The sequence below is a fragment of the Leucopleurus acutus genome, assembly GCF_964270905.1.
Source record: "Leucopleurus acutus genome assembly, chromosome: 1".
NCBI classification, from domain to species: domain Eukaryota; kingdom Metazoa; phylum Chordata; class Mammalia; order Artiodactyla; family Delphinidae; genus Leucopleurus; species Leucopleurus acutus.
In genome coordinates this window covers 32,239,881-32,258,470 of record NC_139142.1, presented here as the reverse complement: position 1 = coordinate 32,258,470, position 18,590 = coordinate 32,239,881, and the positions used below count along the sequence as shown (strand labels likewise).

The 18,590-nt window shown below is 39.7% G+C and overlaps 1 protein-coding gene across 1 annotated transcript in view; it reads left to right on the top strand.

Moving 5' to 3' along the window:
* Window positions 1–78: 78 nt before the first annotated feature.
* The window catches only part of SLC39A9 (solute carrier family 39 member 9), a 48,080-nt gene continuing 29,568 nt past the window's right edge, over window positions 79–18,590 (top strand). The window contains exon 1 of the mRNA XM_082854241.1: window positions 79–862. Within this exon, the coding sequence (XP_082710367.1) occupies window positions 767–862 (96 nt within the window). The 5' untranslated portion in view covers window positions 79–766. The remainder of the gene's footprint in view (window positions 863–18,590) is intronic.

Here is an 18,590-nt window from a genome sequence, read left to right as displayed (position 1 = left end):
GTCAGTTGTAACCCGGAAGTACCCTTCTAAAGGAGGGGGTGGTAGGGCAATCCGGAAGTGGAGTAATGAAGAGGTGCCACTTGGCGGCCATGGCAGCTGTAGTATCGGTGGCTCCGGGTCAAGGCCCCGCGGAGTGGAGTAACATGGGCAGCACTGGGTATAGGGCAGAGACAGCTTTGTATCAGCTTCGCTACTGAACCCCTAAGGCCCATCGTTAGAAATCTGCAGGACTCCTTTCCTCATTCTAGACTTGGAAGAGAGTTTGCCGGGATTGGTGGGCTGGTCCCAGACCAGCCTAAGGATCACAGGCGGGGCGGCCCCGGGGAGATAGGGCCGCTGGAAGAACGAACGAGTTCGCTTGGGCTTTCGTGCTTTTCTGCTGCCGTCTGGAACGCTGTTCGTGGAGGAAGTAGGCCCATTGTGCTACCCTTATTCCGACGACTGAAGAAATCGCTCACTCTTATATTTCCCATTGACTTTTCTCATCTGTTAACCCACGGGAATCCAGTGACTGGTATCGGAAAATTTACGGGCAGGGGCCTAAAATTGCTGAAAGTTCTCTCTGGTGCTAGTATTAGCAAAAAGGGGCTGTTTCCAGGTACGTTCAAGAGAAAAGTGCCTCGTGAACACATCTGCCTGTGGGGAGGACCAAAGAACTGAAAGTCCACTTGTTATCTTTGAACAACCACACGCGTTTAAGAACCTAAGCACCCTTCGAAGCCTCGAGAATTTGTAGGCTGGTGGTGGGTGAATAAAGGAGGGCAGAATGGATGATTTCATCTCCATTAGTCTGCTGTCTCTGGCTATGTTGGTGGGATGTTACGTGGCTGGAATCATTCCTTTGGCTGTTAATTTCTCGGAGGTAAGAAGTTCTCAATTTTCTGTTAGCTGTCAGGATGGCAGCTAGGAAGTAGTGACAGTTGTAAAGGGAAGCTGCTTCCCCAGTTAATATCAAAGTTAAAGGTCTTATTAAGGAAGACTATCTTTTCGAAAGATGCATAACATGTAATAATAGAAACAAACCTTCTCTTCATCACTACAGTTCATAACGGGGGTGGGTGGATCCACTGAAGATTCTGGAATACTCTGAACTCGCTGAAATTGCATACCAAAATTTGGGACTCTGTGCATTTTACGGGAGAGAGGCACCATAATGTTCTTTTCATACCCAGAAGTTCCAAAGAATCAAGATTCCAGATTGCAATCAAAATATAAATGGAGAATGTTGTTTGTCCATATGAGTTGAAATCAATATAACTTCTCTTTTTGAGAAAATCAAGCATAGCTTTTTGGGGAAAGGTATTTTTTTGGATACCTGTAATAAGAATGAAGTAAGAAAAACACTAAATTAGATTGTTCTTAAGTCACATTTCCTTTTAAAGAAGGAGACCATTGAATGGGTTTTTGAAGTTGTTTTCAAATGTTTGTTTAGAAATGAATTTTTTGTTAATATGGTTTGACATATTGTTTATTTGATTCTTTATCATTACTTGAACAAACATTAACAGGGAAGAATGATGAAAGCATTTTTCAATGAAAGTGCAGATAGGTTCTTCAGGTTGTCATAAGGAGTTCACAACATGCATAGCGCTCAAAGATTGAGGGAGAAAAACTACTACATTCAGGATTTCTTGAGTATACCTTGGGGTTCAGCAGTAAGATAGTTTCACTGCCAGTCCTGAAAGTGCTTTCAAAGAAAAGGGGAGTGGAGAATGGCCTGAAGTATTGATATAAAGGAAAGGTATAGGTGAGGTGTGAGGTGGGCCTTGAGGAAACCTGAGGAAAGAGGAGGCATTTATTGCTGGTAAAGAAAATAACCTGTGGGTGAGAAAGAAGGCGAAACTAGGCATTATGAGTTTGAGAAATAAAGCCCACAGCCAGATAGAAGGGGGACTTGAATTGCTGCTGCTCCTTTTCCGTTTCCTTTTTTTATCCGTTCCTTTCAGCGTCTAATGATAACATTGAGCTACAATGTTTGAACGTATACATTACTTAATTTCATTGAAAAAACCCAGTGAAGTGCAGATGAGGAGACTGACACTTAGATCATGTAACTTGGACGAGTTCATCAAGTGTGTTAGAGTCACAGCTGAGTTTTCAGTCTCAGTTTTTCTGACTCAGAGCAGTTCTTAGCCACTCTGTCCCTTGTGGCAGAGGTAGCAAACTGGTAGCCCCAAATCTAGCCTACAGACTTACTTTATTAGATTAGCAGAATGTTAATTTTATTATTATTGGTTTTTGTCTTTATTCCTCAAGGTAACAGTTGGCTAGAGCTGAGTAGTGGTAGATTGTCACGGTCCTTCTTGGCTGTGAAGCCTACTTCACTCATTTGGGCTACCTGCCTGCCCAGTCCTTTGTGAACCTGCTATCTCTCCTCTGGCATAAATCATATTTTCTTATAACTACAGTAGAATTGAGTTGATATTATTAGAGCTGACATTTGTGAAGTTTAAGTTGGTTTGCATATTTAAAAACGTATTGAGATAACATTTATCAAGAATTATAATTAATTCAAATGAAGAACTGATAGAACTTTTTATTTCTATAAAATTCTTAGACCTTTTCCAGTTTCAGTATTTTCTCAAACTGTCTTGAGTGATTTTTGCAATATGCAGGTATACGCTATCTTCTTTTCTCACTGAAGGAAATATGTACATGAGTGGTGTAATTAACTAGGCTATTAATAAGGATAATTAGTATGATATGTCACTTATGGCTTTCTAAATGGATGATCGAATGGTCTTTTTCCAGATGCAGGTCTTGAAATGCTGTAAGTCATCATTCATAATATCTGTTCATTGTTACAGCAGTAACTGCATTTTGAGCTGTTAGGACAAAAATAAAAGTTATGTGTAACTTAGTTAAAGACATTTTAGAATTCAATTGGTGATTTTTATCTCCTAGGAATTAGCATTTTTTTCCTAGACAAATTATACTATTATTATAGATCAATGTATTGCGAAACTAGTGAGATGATAAACGCGTAAAAAATAAACTTCAGGGCTTCCCTGGTGGCGCAGTGGTTGAGAGTCCGCCTGCCGATGCAGGGGACACGGGTTCGTGCCGCAGTCCGGGAAGATCCCACATGCCACGGAGCGGCTAGGCCTGTGAGCCATGGCCGCTGAGCCTGCGCGTCCGGAGCCTGTGCTCCGCAACGGGAGAGGCCACAACAGTGAGAGGCCCGCGTACTGCAAAAATAAAATAAAATAAAATAAACTTCATTCATGGAGACTAGGAAGCACAGTTTATACCCTTAGAGAATAGCTCCCCTAACTCCTACATTGGCTAAACAACTTTTCTTTTTCAGGAAGTCTAGCTTTTCTTGGGGACTGGAGTTATTATAAATAAAAGGACCAATAAACCTAATTTATTTTGCGGTTCACTTTCATTTATATGAAAAGATACGCTTTTTATTCATGTTCTTAATCTGTCTGCTGCTTTGTCATTCCAAACTTTTTTCTTCAGAATTTCTCAGAGCAGGAATAAAAGATCAATAAAGCCATTAATTATGGCAGGATTAGTATTTAGAAATGAGTTGAAATCAAGTAGTCTGAAATTGCCGTAGCAGTGGTGTCTAGCTGCCATATCTGACCGTCAAGAGGTTTGTGTGGCATTGATTTTTTTGGTCACTTTCTCCACTGCCTTGCCCCCCAACCAACTTTCTTGATGCTTTTGTAACTTCCTTATGCCTAAATGACTTCTAAAACAAAGGAACAAAATCTCTGATTCTCAAATGCGTTTATAAGTGACTGATAATCACGATGCTTTCTTCTTCAGCATATGGGCAGGAGAAAAATTAAACTTGTAAAGGCAGCCCGAACATGCTTTACACAAATGAGGTTTTGTCGGATGAGAGAGTTGGACACACTAGTGTAGTACTATATTGTGTTTTAAGATTCAGTTGTTAATGAGCAGTTTTCTTTGATTCTAAATGAAAATGCTACATAAGTAGGTTGAGAGCCTGCAACTTAACATTACCTAGGATCAACCCAGCTTAGCAGGTGCTCTGATTGAGGAATGAAGTTCAGATATAAATGATGGCCAGAGTGAGATTTTATACTGATGGTCTGGGGATTGTCATTTACCTGAGCATGTCTCCTTTTTGTCACAGAGCTGGGAAAGCAAAGTATTTGCACCAGAGGTCTAGGGCAGCACTCCTCAAATTCTCTGGTGCATGCCAGTTTTTGTTTAACTTCCATTCCATTGCAGAGCAATATACTTGTGGAAATGAAATACTAAGAAAATGAAGTGGAAAAAAGGCATACAGGGCTTGCCTGGTGGCGCAGTGGTTAAGAATCTGCCTGCCAATGCAGGGGACACGGGTTCGAGCCCTGGTCCAGGAAGATCCCACACTCCCAGAGCAGCTAAGCCTGTGCACCACTACTGAGCCCACGTGCCACAACTACTAAAGTCCACACGCCTAGAGCCAGTGCTCCGTAGCAAGAGAAGCCACTGCAATGAGAAGCCCACGCATCACAGCAAAGAGTAGCCCCTGCTCGCCGCAACTAGAGAAAGCCCGCGCACAGCAACGAAGACCTAACATAGCCAAAAATAAAACAAATAATTAAAAAAAAAAAAGCATACAAGCCCAAATGCAGTATCATTAACAGACATACAATTACTCCTATAACTGTAAATATAGTGCTATAAAACTTTTTGAAGGCTTTCTCTCATTTCGTACTTTTCTTGTTACAGGCCAGTTGGGATTATAATGCCACATTTTTCATGTGTTGAAGCAGTATAGATCCATAGGTATGCAGATGAAAGTAGTGCTATTCTTACTTCAATAAAGTTTTTAAGGTAATTAGTAATGCACTAATTTCAAAAGGAACTGTCTGAGATGGGTAGTGTAGGTCAAAATCAGTGTCTGCTTGCGCAAGCTGTTCAACACCCAACTCTTCTCTTAAATGACTTTACAGAATTGTTGTGAGGATGTAAGGAAATAACATAAGCACAGGGATTAACACTGTATCTAGAACTTAATAAGAACTTTAAAAAACACTGAGGATTATCCTCAGTACTAATCGTAAAAACGTTTTTAAGATTTTCATTTTTATAACTTTGTTCTAAATTATAATTTTTAAACCTTTATTTTGGAACAGACTTCTATTAAGGGGTAAACTCCCCCCCACCCCCAAATCATGAAACTTCTCGGCAATTTGGAATCCAAAACGTCTTGCTTAGGGGTTGGCATTCCTGTTCACCATGAATGTTTCATTTGGAGAGGCCAGGGCATTTCCTTTGGTCTCCCTGCTTTATAGTATTTTTCTTCGTAGTTAACTTTCTCTTCTTCATGATACTTATTCTCATTTTAAGCTTTGTTTTGTTTTTCGTGTGTTAAAGTTTTTATTTTGTGTCTAATGATAATAACTGACTCATTCATAATAAATCTCTTTGGCTCTTGAGTTACCACCAAATCAAAGGTTTGTGTCTAAAGAACGAATTTGTTCAGTATGTTTTTTCTCTGACAATTGATTATTTTTAAAATAGATTTGACAAAGTTTCATTTTTAAGGAATTTGCATTTTCAGGTGTATTAACCTTTTATTCTTTTATGGTAATACAATAGATTTTACAGTTGTTTGGAATTTCATTTCTCAATTTTAGACTTTGAAACTTTGAATTCTCTGTAGTTTATCCATATCTGGAAAGCAATCAGTAACTTTGTCTTCCCTCAGATTATTGTCTTATATTGTTATTATCTCATAAGTATCTTTGCTTGATAAAGCTAAGTTTGAATCAAAGTCTAGATGCAATCTGATCAATATTATTTTCCTGAAAAAGTTATATGGATAAACATCATTGACATTTATCTGCATAATAATATTAATAATAGTTAATGCGTATTGAGCTCCCTCTATGTACCAGGCAATGATGTGCATTATCTTGTTTAATCCTCAGGATGAGACTATGAGATAGATACTCAGGCTTGAAGACATCACATACCTGGTAGAGGTGGGATTTGAACTAAGTCAGTTTGATTACCGGTCCAAAGCACTTGACCATTAGATGATATTTTCTTTCCTAATGAACATTGTAAAGAAGGAATGAAAATATTATGGATCTAAATCAGCACCTTTAGCTCCCCCAACTAGGAATATCTTGCATCACTAACATTTTACCTTCCAGAGTATATCTCATGCCTTGTGCTTACTCAGTGTAGCAGAATTAGAACTACTGAGGTAAACAATCTCTGAATACCATTGAAACCTATAAGAAAGACTGAATATGTCTTAGATGCCCTTTAAATTAGCACCTGCCAAATTGGAATCTGAAGCAGTTCTCATTTTAAACTATTCAAGATTAACTTCACCTCGATATCTCGATATCTTCATAGTTTAGTCATTCTAAATTGTGCTCTTCAAGAATTGACATCCTTTTTGAGGGAAGAAGACCTGAACTGGATTCAGAATGCTTCTGTATGACAGTCTTAACCTCTCCTCTCATTGAAGAATTTAGATGTGAGACTTTGTTGAATGACAGTGAAGTTTAAGAGCCTCTGTAGCTCAGTTTGGAATTCCAAGTAATAAGTAGTAATGCTAACCATGAGTACAGGTATTTCTTAAAACTTATGATGGAATTATAAAAATCTCAATTCTCCTTTAATACTAATATTCAGTGTCTAACTTCATTGCAATAGAAGCAGGTATTAGTTGGTCTGCAAATTCCTCTGCCCTGATTGTATGGATTTTTAAGGGACAGGGTCTTGGGGTTAACTACTAGATAATTACATTAAACAGTCGATTGTGAACCCTGTATTTATCTGGAGGTCAATTTTCTATTAACCAAAAAATTATACCCTAGCTTCTGCACCTTGTTGTATATGTTCCTTTCATTAATTCTTTATGCATTTGACAAAGGCAAGTTGGGGAAAGAAGGCAGGTGCTAAAAGCAAAAGATGAAACAATGAAATAGGTTTTATAGAGAAGCAGTTTAGCATGGTGCTTAAGAGTATAGATTCTGGAGCTAGACTGGTTCAGATCATGGTTCAGATCATGGCTCTGCCATTTGCTGGCTTTGTGAGCCTGGACAAATTACTTGAACTTTCGCTGCCTCTGTTGTACAAAGTGGGGATAATAGAAGTATCTACCTTTTGGGTTATTGTGAGGATTAAATGAGTTAATATATGTAAGGTGATTATAATTGAACGTGCCTGGCTTAGTAAGTACTTAGTGAATATTATTATTAATAGAGGTGAAGGAAGAGAATATTGATAGCACCTCTGTTATGCAGAACTTGTCCATCCAGAAGCCTCAGCAATCTAAAGGACCAGAAAAGTCTCTGATTAGCTAAATAGATAGCCTTAGGAGCAAGCACTTTACTTGCTGTCTACTGTTCTTGGCTCTCACTTGGCTCCTGTGTAACTTTTTGTGTAATTTTAGTAAGCTGGTGTGCCAGTTATCAATTTATTGCCTCTCAGCTCCAAATTCACTCTTCATTAGCTACGCGGCAAAAATGGATGTGGGCCCTTTAAATATTTTTCCTTTGCCAGCTGGCACAATGTTAAGCTTTGTCAGTAGAGGATACTGGAGAGAAGTTGTAGGGAGAAGGGGTTTTCCCTCTTGGTTCTGGCATGCTTGCTCAGCAGGCCTCCTAGGTGGCTTGATTCCTGTAGCACAGCCAGCCTCACCAGTGTCCAGCTTCTGCACTGCAGGTGGCTTTCAAAGCCCCAGACTCCTGCTGAACACACAGCTTCTCCAGCACCCAGCAGTCAGGAGTTCCCACTGGCAACCCCGTCTTGGGTGGCTTTACAGGAGAGTCTCTCTGGTGAGACACTTTCCCATGAACAGTTTTCCCAACACCCTAGAGTACAGATTTCCAGTGAGTTAACACCAGTGTGGCACCACAGAAACTTCTCTGCTTGTGATATTGTGATTTATAATAAGAAGTATGTATTTGCTTTTCCTGGCACAGAGTTCCTAAAACCCTTGGAATTTCCTAAATGATAAGAGCCATAAAGGTGTCTTATTATGTGAATGAGGTGACTTTTGGAAAGCCACTAGGTAACCTAAGGATGGGGGCTTGTCACCTGGAGAACCAACCACATGATTCCAAGGGTTGGAACTTAACAGTCCCACCAGGGAGGGGAAAGGGGATGGAGGTTGAATGAATCGTCAGTGGCCAGTGATTTAATCAATCATGCCTATGTAATGAAGCCTCCATAAAACCCCAAAGGATAGGGTTTGGAGATCTGGTTCGGTGAACACATGGAGGTGCTAGGAGAGTTGCATGCCCAGAGAGCATGGAAGCTCCGTGACCTTTCCCCATACCTTGCTTATGAATCTCTTATATCTGGCTGTTCTTGAGTTATATTCTTTTATAATAAACAGGTAATCTAGTAGGTAAAATGTTTTTCTGAGTTCTGTGAGCTACTCTAGCCAATTAATTGAACCCAAGGAACCTCTGACCTATAGCTAGTTGGTCAGAAGCACTGATAACAACCTGGACTTGGAACTGGCATCTGAAATGGCAGGGGGCCAGTCTTGTAGGACCTGATGCTATTTCCGGATAGTGTTAGAATTGAACTGAATTGTGGGACACCCTACTGGTGTCCAAGCATTGCTTGGTCTAGGGAAACCCCACCACCACACATATACCTTGGAATTGGTCCCAGACCTTTTACTGCTGTTCATTGAGCCCCAGCCATGCCCTCTCCAGCAGAGTTTGGATCTCAACCCCTATGAGACCTCTTCTTTGAGCAAATCTTATTTTGGTCCTGGGTAGTCACTGCTCCTTTTAGCTGCAGTTCTTATGTTCTTCAGAGTTCTTTCTTACTGGTTAATTTCTCATTATTCCAGTTCCCCCCCTTTTTTTTTTTTTTTTTGCGGTACACGGGCCTCTCACTGTTGTGGCCTCTCCCGTTGCGGAGCACAGGCTCCGGGCGCGCAGGCTCAGCGGCCATGGCTCACGGGCCTAGCCGCTCCGCGGCATGTGGGATCTTCCCAGACCGGGGCTCGAACCCGTGTCCCCTGCATCGGCAGGTGGACTCTCAACCACTGTGCCACCAGGGAAGCCCTCCAGTCCCCTTTTATAGTTACTCGTTGTATTAAATTTTTCTGGTTCAGATTACTTTATGACTTCCATTTCTTGATTGAACCCTGACTAATACAGCTAGGTAACGGGTCATAAAATCATATAAGTATTGAGGCTGAACAGTGAATCAGGCCTGGAGGAAGATAAAATGGTTCAAGTGTCATGATGTGTGGCAGCTAACCTCCACTGTCAGTGCCTGGGAGTCTAAGGGAGTCGTGAGAACCGTGGTCAACTGTGGCACAGAAGAGCATGTGCCATTTGATGACACCAGCCCTGCTGTTGTCAAATCTTCCTACTTTTCAGAAGTTGGAAATCTGGATTCTTATATGAACCTTCTAAATTTTATACTTTGGCTACTAATTCAAATATTATTGCGTCGCTGTGTGGGTCAAAAAACCTGTGTTTTGGACTTCCCTGGTGGCGCAGTGGTTAAGAATCCGCCTGCCAATGCAGGAGACATGGGTTCGAACCCTGGTCCCGGAAGATCCCACGTGCCACGGAGCAACTAAGCCCGTGTGCCACAACTACTGAGCCTGTGCTCTATGGCGCACGTGCCGCAACTACTGAGCCCATTGCTGCAACTACTGAAGCCCGTGTGCCTAGAGGCCGTGCTCTGCAAGAAGAGAAGCCACCGCAATGAGAAGCCTGCGCACTGCCATGAAGAGTAGCCCCCGCTCGCTGCAATTAGAGAAAGCCCGCATGCAGTAACAAAAACCCAACACAGCCAAAAACGAAACGAAACAAAACCAAAAAAACCCCTATGTTTTGAACTGCCAGTCTCAATCCTCTGGGCTGGACTGTCTGATTTCTAAGCTCTCTGTAAAGTAGAAAGAGCAAACTAGAACGGGTGGGGCAACAAGTAGAGGAAATAAGTCGCAGCACGACAACAAGGGGGGAGACTGAAAAACATTTCAAATTACTACAAAACCTAAGTGTTTTGTAGTAATTTGAAGTGTTACTACGTGTTTAGAACCACTTGGTAAAGGGGAAAACATCTCTACGTGCATATTAAGGGCACTGTGCTCTCTAAGCCCACCACAGTACAGTAGCTACAGTATCAACTCATGTGTCAAGTTCTGCACTGATTTTACAGTAACCTTGAAAGGGAAGAATTCTTACCCTGTTTATAGATGAGGAAACTGAGCCTCAGAGTTTACTAAGTTCAAAACCACTGTTTATATAGCCTCTAATTAAATGAACAAAAAAAAATTTTTTAAGCCTGGCTATATAATAGGGATTCTTTGTGGCAAATTTAAAAAATATGATAATGTGTAAAAAGAAAATAAAATCATCCATTATCCCACTGTCCAGTGAGAATCACCAGTAACATTTTTGTTTCTTTTCATTCTTTTTTTTCTATTTGTTTGCATTTTTAATATGGTTGATTATGTGGTATATGTATAAATTTACATTTCCCCTTCTTTTACCTGGTAATTATAAACATTTTCCTTTATTATTAAAATCATGTTCTATGCACTTTTTGGGGGCGGGGGGCATGCTGCGCGGCTTGTGGGATCCAGGGATTGAACCTGGGCCCTTGGCAGTGAAAGTGCCAAGTCCTAACCACTGGACCACCAGGGAATTCCCTATAGGCACTTTTTTTATTTGGGTGTATTGGGTCTTCGTTGCTGCGTGCAGGCTTTCTCTAGTTGCCGCAAGTGGGGGCTACTCTTAGTTGCGGTGCGCAGGCTTCTCATTGCAGTGGCTTCTCTGTTGTGGAACTCAGGATCTAGGCGCGGCGGGCTTCAGTAGTTGTGGCACGTGGGCTCAGTAGTTGTGGCTCGCGGGCTGTAGAGCACAGGCTCCATAGTTGTGGCGCATGGGCTTCGTTGCTCCACGGCATGTGGGATCTTCCCGGACCAGGGCTCGAACCCGTGTCCCCTGCCTTGGCAGGCAGATTCTTAACCACTGCGCCACCAGGGAAGTCCCCTATAGGCACTTTTTAATGTCTTCATTACGTTCAGTTATTTTACATACAAAAATTCTTATTATGCATTTAATTTGTTTTCAAGTTTTTGCTATGATAATAGTGTTGAATGAATATTTTTGTGTCTAAAGCTATGACCATATTTCAGATTATTTCCTCAGGGGTAGAATGACAGGATTAAAGAGCATAAACATCTTCAAGAAGGTTCTCAATCTATATTACCAGTTTTTTAAATGCATTTTTTCAACAAATGCAAATGACACTGTGTTCTCACAAACACTGAGTACTATCATTTTTAATTTTTAAAACTTTGCTAATTCGATAGAGAAAATGTAGTTTATTATTTTAATTTTCTTAGTTCAGTCAAACTTCTTATGTATTAATAATATAATATTTCATTGCCAGTGTTTTCCCAGGTCTTTCCCATGCATCAACGGGTTTTTGTTTGTTTTTGTAGTCACATCGAACAATCTTACGGGATTTCCTTTTATTTTTAGAAAGGACTCATACAAAAAGACAAGTTAGTCTTGTTTTCCAAGATTGAAGGAAGTGGCATCAATAAAGTATTGCTTGTTCTTACCTCTATGTCAAATGAATTAGGAAAGGGGAAGCCTATATGCCACTGGCATAATGGCAACTGTGGTAGCATTGTTCACTTGAACTTCTGTCCAAGTATCTGGGTTTTGTTTTGTGATTCTTGTGGAGGAGGGGCTTAGAAGCATTTACTGCATGCTACTGATGAGGCTGAAGATAAGTAATAATGACAACTACTCTGTGCTAAATGTGCTAACATCATACTCCTACATGATCGCGGTAGTAGTGGCAGCCCTGAAGGATATTGAACTTGCTCAGTATCACAGAGCCACTACTTAGAGGCAGGAAGCTTTTTGGCATCTTGCCTCAGTTGTAAGGACTTGAAGAATCGAGTTCATATTTGAGTTTTCTTCGTTATCTGTTACTGACACTTAGCAGCAGATAATGTAGTAGTTAAATTGACATTAGGAAGTATCTCCTTGAAGCAGGCTTATTTGTAAGAATATGGAGAAAGAAAGCCTTTGTTGCTTGAACAAGAGTTACTTTGTGCCCTATGATATTTCATCTCTTCAGTGCCTGGAGCTTTGAAGGAATCAGTCTCATAACATGAGATGCATCTTTGATTTTTTAGGAAACTATAGTTGATGCTTTCAGAACTAACATGAACATGGTATAAGGGAGATTGAAATAAACAATCTTCGGTATTAAAAGCTTTTAAAATTATCAGCATGCGTTTAGTTGAACCAAATAATTTATTGACTGTTTCTATGAGCAAGGAAAGAAAAACCATTTAACTACCTTGGTGTCTGCCAAGAAAACTAAACTGACTTCAAAGCTTTGCACTGCACTGATAGCTAATGGCATTGAATACAAACTGTTGTTTTAATTAATACTTTTGGTCAATCGTTTGGCTTAGTCAGGCTACAGATGTGAAATTGTAAAATGAGATATCATAAAATGAATGACATTGCACAGTTCATGCCTCTCTTGAGCAAATATTTCATTTCTCCACCAGAAACTATTGCTTCGGGAACTCTTTTCATCTTGGACCAACACTTGGAATTTGTAGTTCTTCATTTAAATACACCCTTTTAGTGATTTACCATAAGCAAAGGAGGGAACCATAAGCAAAATGTCAGCATTTTAACTTTGACATGTACATAGTTTTGAGATTAAATAACAAGTTGTGAAGTTGTGTGAAAGAATACAGCTGTACAAATAACATGGAGCCACATCTCAAGTGCTTGAAATAAGTAAGATTGAGTCTAAAATGATTTAGGTAGTTAACAAAATTTTTTAAGAAAAATTGAAACTATATGCCTTGACAATTATGCCTATTTTTTGACTATTGATTTTTTTTTCATCACAAGTGTTGCCTCTATAATTAGGTTGCCGTAAGAAAGTTAGTACACATTTATCAAGCTGATGAAAGTTATGTAGAATAAATAATCTTTATATCGCTTTGCTGAAGATTGAAACAGTGACTGAACAGTGATTGAAACAGTGCTGAAGATTGAAACAAGGTTTTGAGCTCCTTGGAAATAAAACAGTTGTCATTTAAGGTATTTGCATGAATGAGACAGATGACAGCATTGCCTCACATTTACTATGATGGAATTCTATTATGGTTCTTCATTATATGTACTTTAATACCCCTTGAGCCAAAGGAAAAATTCTGAATCAAATAACCACTGAAAATTCTAGATATGGTTATGCTTTTAAGGGACTTTTTCCCTTAAAAGGCCTATTTCCTAGCACAAGTATTCTAAAGAGGTTCCAGTGCATTCATATATTTGTTGATATTAAAGGCCAGTGGAGTGGCAGATACCAAGTCCCCAGTGCCTTGCATGATGCTGGGCATTTCATTCATTCTCTTAGTATATGTTTAGGGGAGAATCTGTTATGTGCCAGATACTGTTCTATAAACTGAGTATTCAGCAGGAAATTAAAAACAAAAGTTTCTGCCTTGGGCTTCCCTGGTGGTGCAGTGGTTGAGAGTCCGCCTGCCGATGCAGGGGACACGGGTTCATGCCCCGGTCCGGGAAGATCCCACATGCCGCGGAGCGGCTGGGCCCGTGAGCCATGGCCGCTGAGCCTGCGCGTCCGGAGCCTGTTGCTCCGCAATGGGAGAGGCCACAACAGTGAGAGGCCCACGTACCGCAAAAAAAAAAAAAAAAAAAAAAAAAGTTTCTGCCTTCATAGAACTTAAAGTTTTGGGGTAAGGAGTTCCAGGAACAAACATAAGTTTGTTCAATTTAGTTAACTTAGTTAAACATAGGAAGTTTAACTTCATTTGGTAAATTAAATGTGCTTTAATTTCAAAATAGACTGAAAACATAATACAGTAATTTTAGCTCACAATGCCTTTCCTCAGAGGAAATATTACAAAGCTAGATGATTTACTCAAGTTTACCTCAATGATCTCTTTTTTACAGATTCTCAAATTCTTTTTTTTCTGACTTTTTTTAATGGTATTGTAATACAGATCTCATGCTTACACTGTTGTAGGCCAGGGTTTTCCAGGCTTTTGGATTTCACAGGTCAGTAATATATTTGAAATTCAGGAGAATTGGTAAAGGATTGCCTGCTTTAATTTTGCAAGTAAGGACAATAAAATACAAAAACTATTGTCACCATCATTTCTTAAAAGAAAGGACATTTTAACATAAAAGAGTATGTAGGACATAATCTTAGAGTAAAGAATAGTCCTCTACATTGAAGAAATAAAATGTTATGAAAAGCTCATTACATTGTCCTTATTTCTCATTTTGCCACAGACCTTTAGAAAATGTCAACAGAGAACAGTTATAACTAATTGTAATTTTGGTTTTCCTCTCGATGTTGCTAAGGGATTTTTCTGACACACTATTTAAAGAGGTTGTGTGATTGGATTTTGTCTTTTTTTTTAGAGGTAAATTTTATGTAATGGATTTATGTCTCGTGCCATATGAAGGACATTGTCTTGGAATGCACAGGGCAGCAGAGTACGATGTCAAATCTAATCATGCCTCTACACTAACTAGCCTAGCTGTGTGATCTTGGACAAATCATCCCTCATTTTTGGCTTTTGATTCTCCATTTTCATAGAGCGAGGATCATGTCTTAAATTTCTTCCAGTTCTTAAACTTGGATTCCATGTTGATAACTTTGGTAGCTAGTATCACACTTTCAAAAGTATGTGTCTAAAGATTAATAAAAATTTTTACTGTCTTTCTAAAAATTTGGACCAGGCTCCCGTTCACATTCCTTCAGCTGAGAGCATTTAATTGTTCATACATGATTAACAAAGAAGTGTAATTTCATGACTATGTACTTTAAAGATTTACCATAATTTTTTTGTAATGATATTAGCTACACATGGAGATTTGACTGTTTTCTAGCTTGGGCCTTTGGGAAATTCTTATAAAATCTGTTGTGATAGATAATGTTCAGAAATCTGGTCCATGTAAATACGTGAATGGAATTATAAGTAATTTCATCTTAGAAACAATGTCTAAAAATATTAGATTATTTTAAATTACTTAAAATTTAAAAGACAGCATTTTAGGAGAATTGTTTTTTACTTTCTTTACAGATTTGAAGCTTTTGTGTTTTTTGTAGTGTCCATAGTTATCCTGGATGGCATGTATCCCTCAGTTCTCTTAAATGGTACTATTTCAGCACCTTAATTTTGTGGTATGTAAGCCTCAAAAACCTTCTGCTCCTGCTTGTAAAACTTGTCTCAATCTAGTGCTTCATGTGACTCCAGTGTAGAATATAATGAAGCACCTGGTAAGTGCCTTGTGAGTTTGTGGATTGATCCACAATTGTAAGCACCGCTGGTTTCTGCATGCAGTTATTTACATAAAATTCTGGTGAATGATTTTTAAGGACTATCTGAATGACAAATTAGATTAAGAAAAAAAGAATTTTTTTTTCGGCCGCAGCACGTAGCTTGCAGGATCTCAGTTCCCCAACCAGGGATTGAACCCAGGCCATGGCAGTGAAAGCCCAGAATCCTAACCACTAGGCCACCAGGGAATTCCCCAAGAAAACATTTTGAAAGTGGTTTTTGGTATTCTCCATAGACCTCTGACCTTGGTTTCAAAAAACTGCCATGAAGACGCCTTGTTAAAATTGAATAGTTCTGAAATGAATCCTTTCAGAGGTCCTGGCTGAGTAAATTACTCTCCAGATAATTTTATAGAGTAAAAGGTACAAATCTTAATACAGTTTGCTGAAATGTGACAAATGTATATAAATGTAACTCACATCCCAATCAAGATTTAGAACACTTCCATCATCCTAAAAAAATAACCTGGTGCCATTTTCCAGTTAGTCTTTTCTGCCACTGTGTAACCCTCCTGCCAGAAGCAGCCGCTGTTCTGATTTCTGTTGCCATAGATAGTTTGGCCTGCTTTTAAACTTCATGTAAATGGACTCAGTACATGCTCTCTTTGTGTAAGGCTTTTCAGACATTGGGGTGATGTTTTTGAGATTCACGTTGCTGTATGAAGCAGTCATTTTTTCCTTTTTGTTACTGATTAGTATTCCATTGTGTAAGTGTACCACAGTTTGTTTATCCATTCTGCTATTGCTGTACATCTGATTCAGATTCTGGCTATTATGGATAAAGCTTCTATGAGCATTCTGATACAAATTTTGGTGGGGACATATGCTTTCATTTCTCTTGGTAAATACCCCAAAGTGGAATTGCTGGTTTAACCTTATAGGAGATGACCAGTTTTCCAAAGTGGTTGTACTATTTTATGCTCTCACCAACAATGTATGAGAGTTCCAGTTGCTCTATATCCTTGCCATCATTTAGTGTTCTCAGTCTTTTTAATTTTAGCCGTTCTAGTGGGTGTGAAGAGGTATCTTACTGTAGTTTAAACTTGCACTTTCATGATGCTTAAATGATGCTGAGCACCTTTTCATGGGCTTTCTGGCCATTCATATATCTTTTGTGAAGTACCTGTTCAGTGTTTTACCCGTTTTTATTTTTTAACTTTAATTTTGTCTCTTATTGAGTTGTATTCATTCTTTATATTTCAAATACAAGTGCTTTGTCAGTGTCTTAGGTTGGGTTCCCCAGAAAACAGACTCTGAGAAGATTTGCATGCAGGAAGTTTATTGGGGAGTGCTCTTGGGAGTAACACCTGTAACTGGGTTACAGGTGTAACTTGGGTTACTGGTAACCCAAGTAATTCTTGAGGGCAGTTAGCTCTTTCTCTTTTCGGTACATACATCCCTTTCCTCTCTTCTCATCTTCCCTTAATTTGCAAATCTGGGGTATCTTTCATTTCCATTTCCCAGAGAAGAGCATAGTCAAAATGCTGACAGGACAATTTTCTTTCCTAGTAATTTATTCATCAGTTTGCATTGTGGAGTTCTGAAACCAAGGCCTTCAGATGAAATGGTATGCTCAGTCTAGTTCAGTTTTACCCTCATTTTTGTCCTTCCTTAGCAGTAAAACTTGACATTCATGATTTTTTTTAAACAAAGGTGACTTTTATGAATTGTTTAGAGAGAATGATGAAAAGACTAATTACCATGTCACCTTCTACACAGAATAGAGCTGTTTTTCCATCTTGTGTTCTCCATGCTCTGACAGTTTGTCTCAAATGAATGCTGTGATTAGCAGTACTTCAGTGAGTTTAGTAACTTGGAAAAGACAAAGACTCTTACAATAGCTCAGTATTGAGCATTAAAATAGTAACACCAGTTGTCTGGTGTCATTTTTCCAAAACGCTTTGGCCACTTTCTCCTATTGACTCCTCTATCTTCACAAGACATGTAGAAATATTATTTTACAGAAGAAAAGTTGAGGGACTTCCCCGGTGGCACAGTGGTTAGGAATCCGCCTGTCAATGCAGAGGACACGGGTTCAAGCCCTGGTCCAGGGAGATCCCACATGCTACGGAGTAGCTAAGCCTGTGCGCCACAACTACTAAGCCTGCGCTCTAGAGCCAGTGAGCCACAACTACTGAGCCCACGTGCCACAACTACTGAAGCCTGCACTCCTAGAGCCCGTGATCCCCAACAGGAGAAGCCACCGCAATGAGAAGCCCGCGCACCGCAACAAAGAGTAGTTCCTGCTCACTGCAACTAGAGAAAGCCTGCGCACAGCAACGAAGACCCAATGCAGCTGAAAAATTAATTGATTAATTAATTAATTAAAAAATAAGAAGAGTTGAGGTGCTAACTTGTTAACTAATTTGAACATGGAGTCAGTTCTGCCTCCCAAGCCAGTGCCCCAACCACTGGATGCATTCAGAACACTCTCAGTTTATAAGTAGTTAATGGCTATCCTGAATGTATGAAGGGGTGACCTGGCCTAGGTGCTAAGGGGATTTCCCTCTTGCTATAGGGCAAGTATTAGCTGGTGCTGACACTGCAAATGTAGTTCTGCCATTTTCAATAGATACACAATAGGTATAGATCCCTTCTTTGTTCCCAAACAAGTAGTGGGTAATGTTTCAACCAGCCTTTCAGCTAAAAACTCATTTTCCTATAGAGGCAGTACTTGTACATATATATTCCCACAGCTTCACAGTTGCAAGTTCAGTAGTATATCAGAACTAATACAACCATTGTTATTTTTGCTAACCTCATAAAAGAAACTAAAACAGAAAAGTTAAGTACATGATATACTATTAAATTGTTAAAACTTTGTCCTAAGCAACATAAATGCCCTCTTGTAGGTTTTTTTATTTTTATTTTATTTTTGGCTGCGTTGGGTCTTCGTTGCTGTGCACGGGCTTTCTCTAGTTGTGGCGAGCAGGGAGTATTCTTCCTTGTGGTGTGCGGACTTCTCATTGCGTGTCTTCTCTTGTTGTGGAGCACAGGCTCTAGGTGCGCGGGCCTCAGTAGCTGTGGCTCACGGGCTTAGTTGCTCCATGGCATGTGAGATCTTCCCGGACCAGGGCTAAAACCTGTGTCCCCTGCATTGGCAGGCGGATTCCCAACCACTGCGCCACCAGGGAAGTCCACCTTCCTGTAGTTTTAAGATCATTTTTCATACCGCTAAGACTTCAGGAAGCCATATAGGGTACATCACTGCTTCAAGAAATTTTGAAACTTAATCTTTTATATCTTGTATGTCGGGATACTGTCTC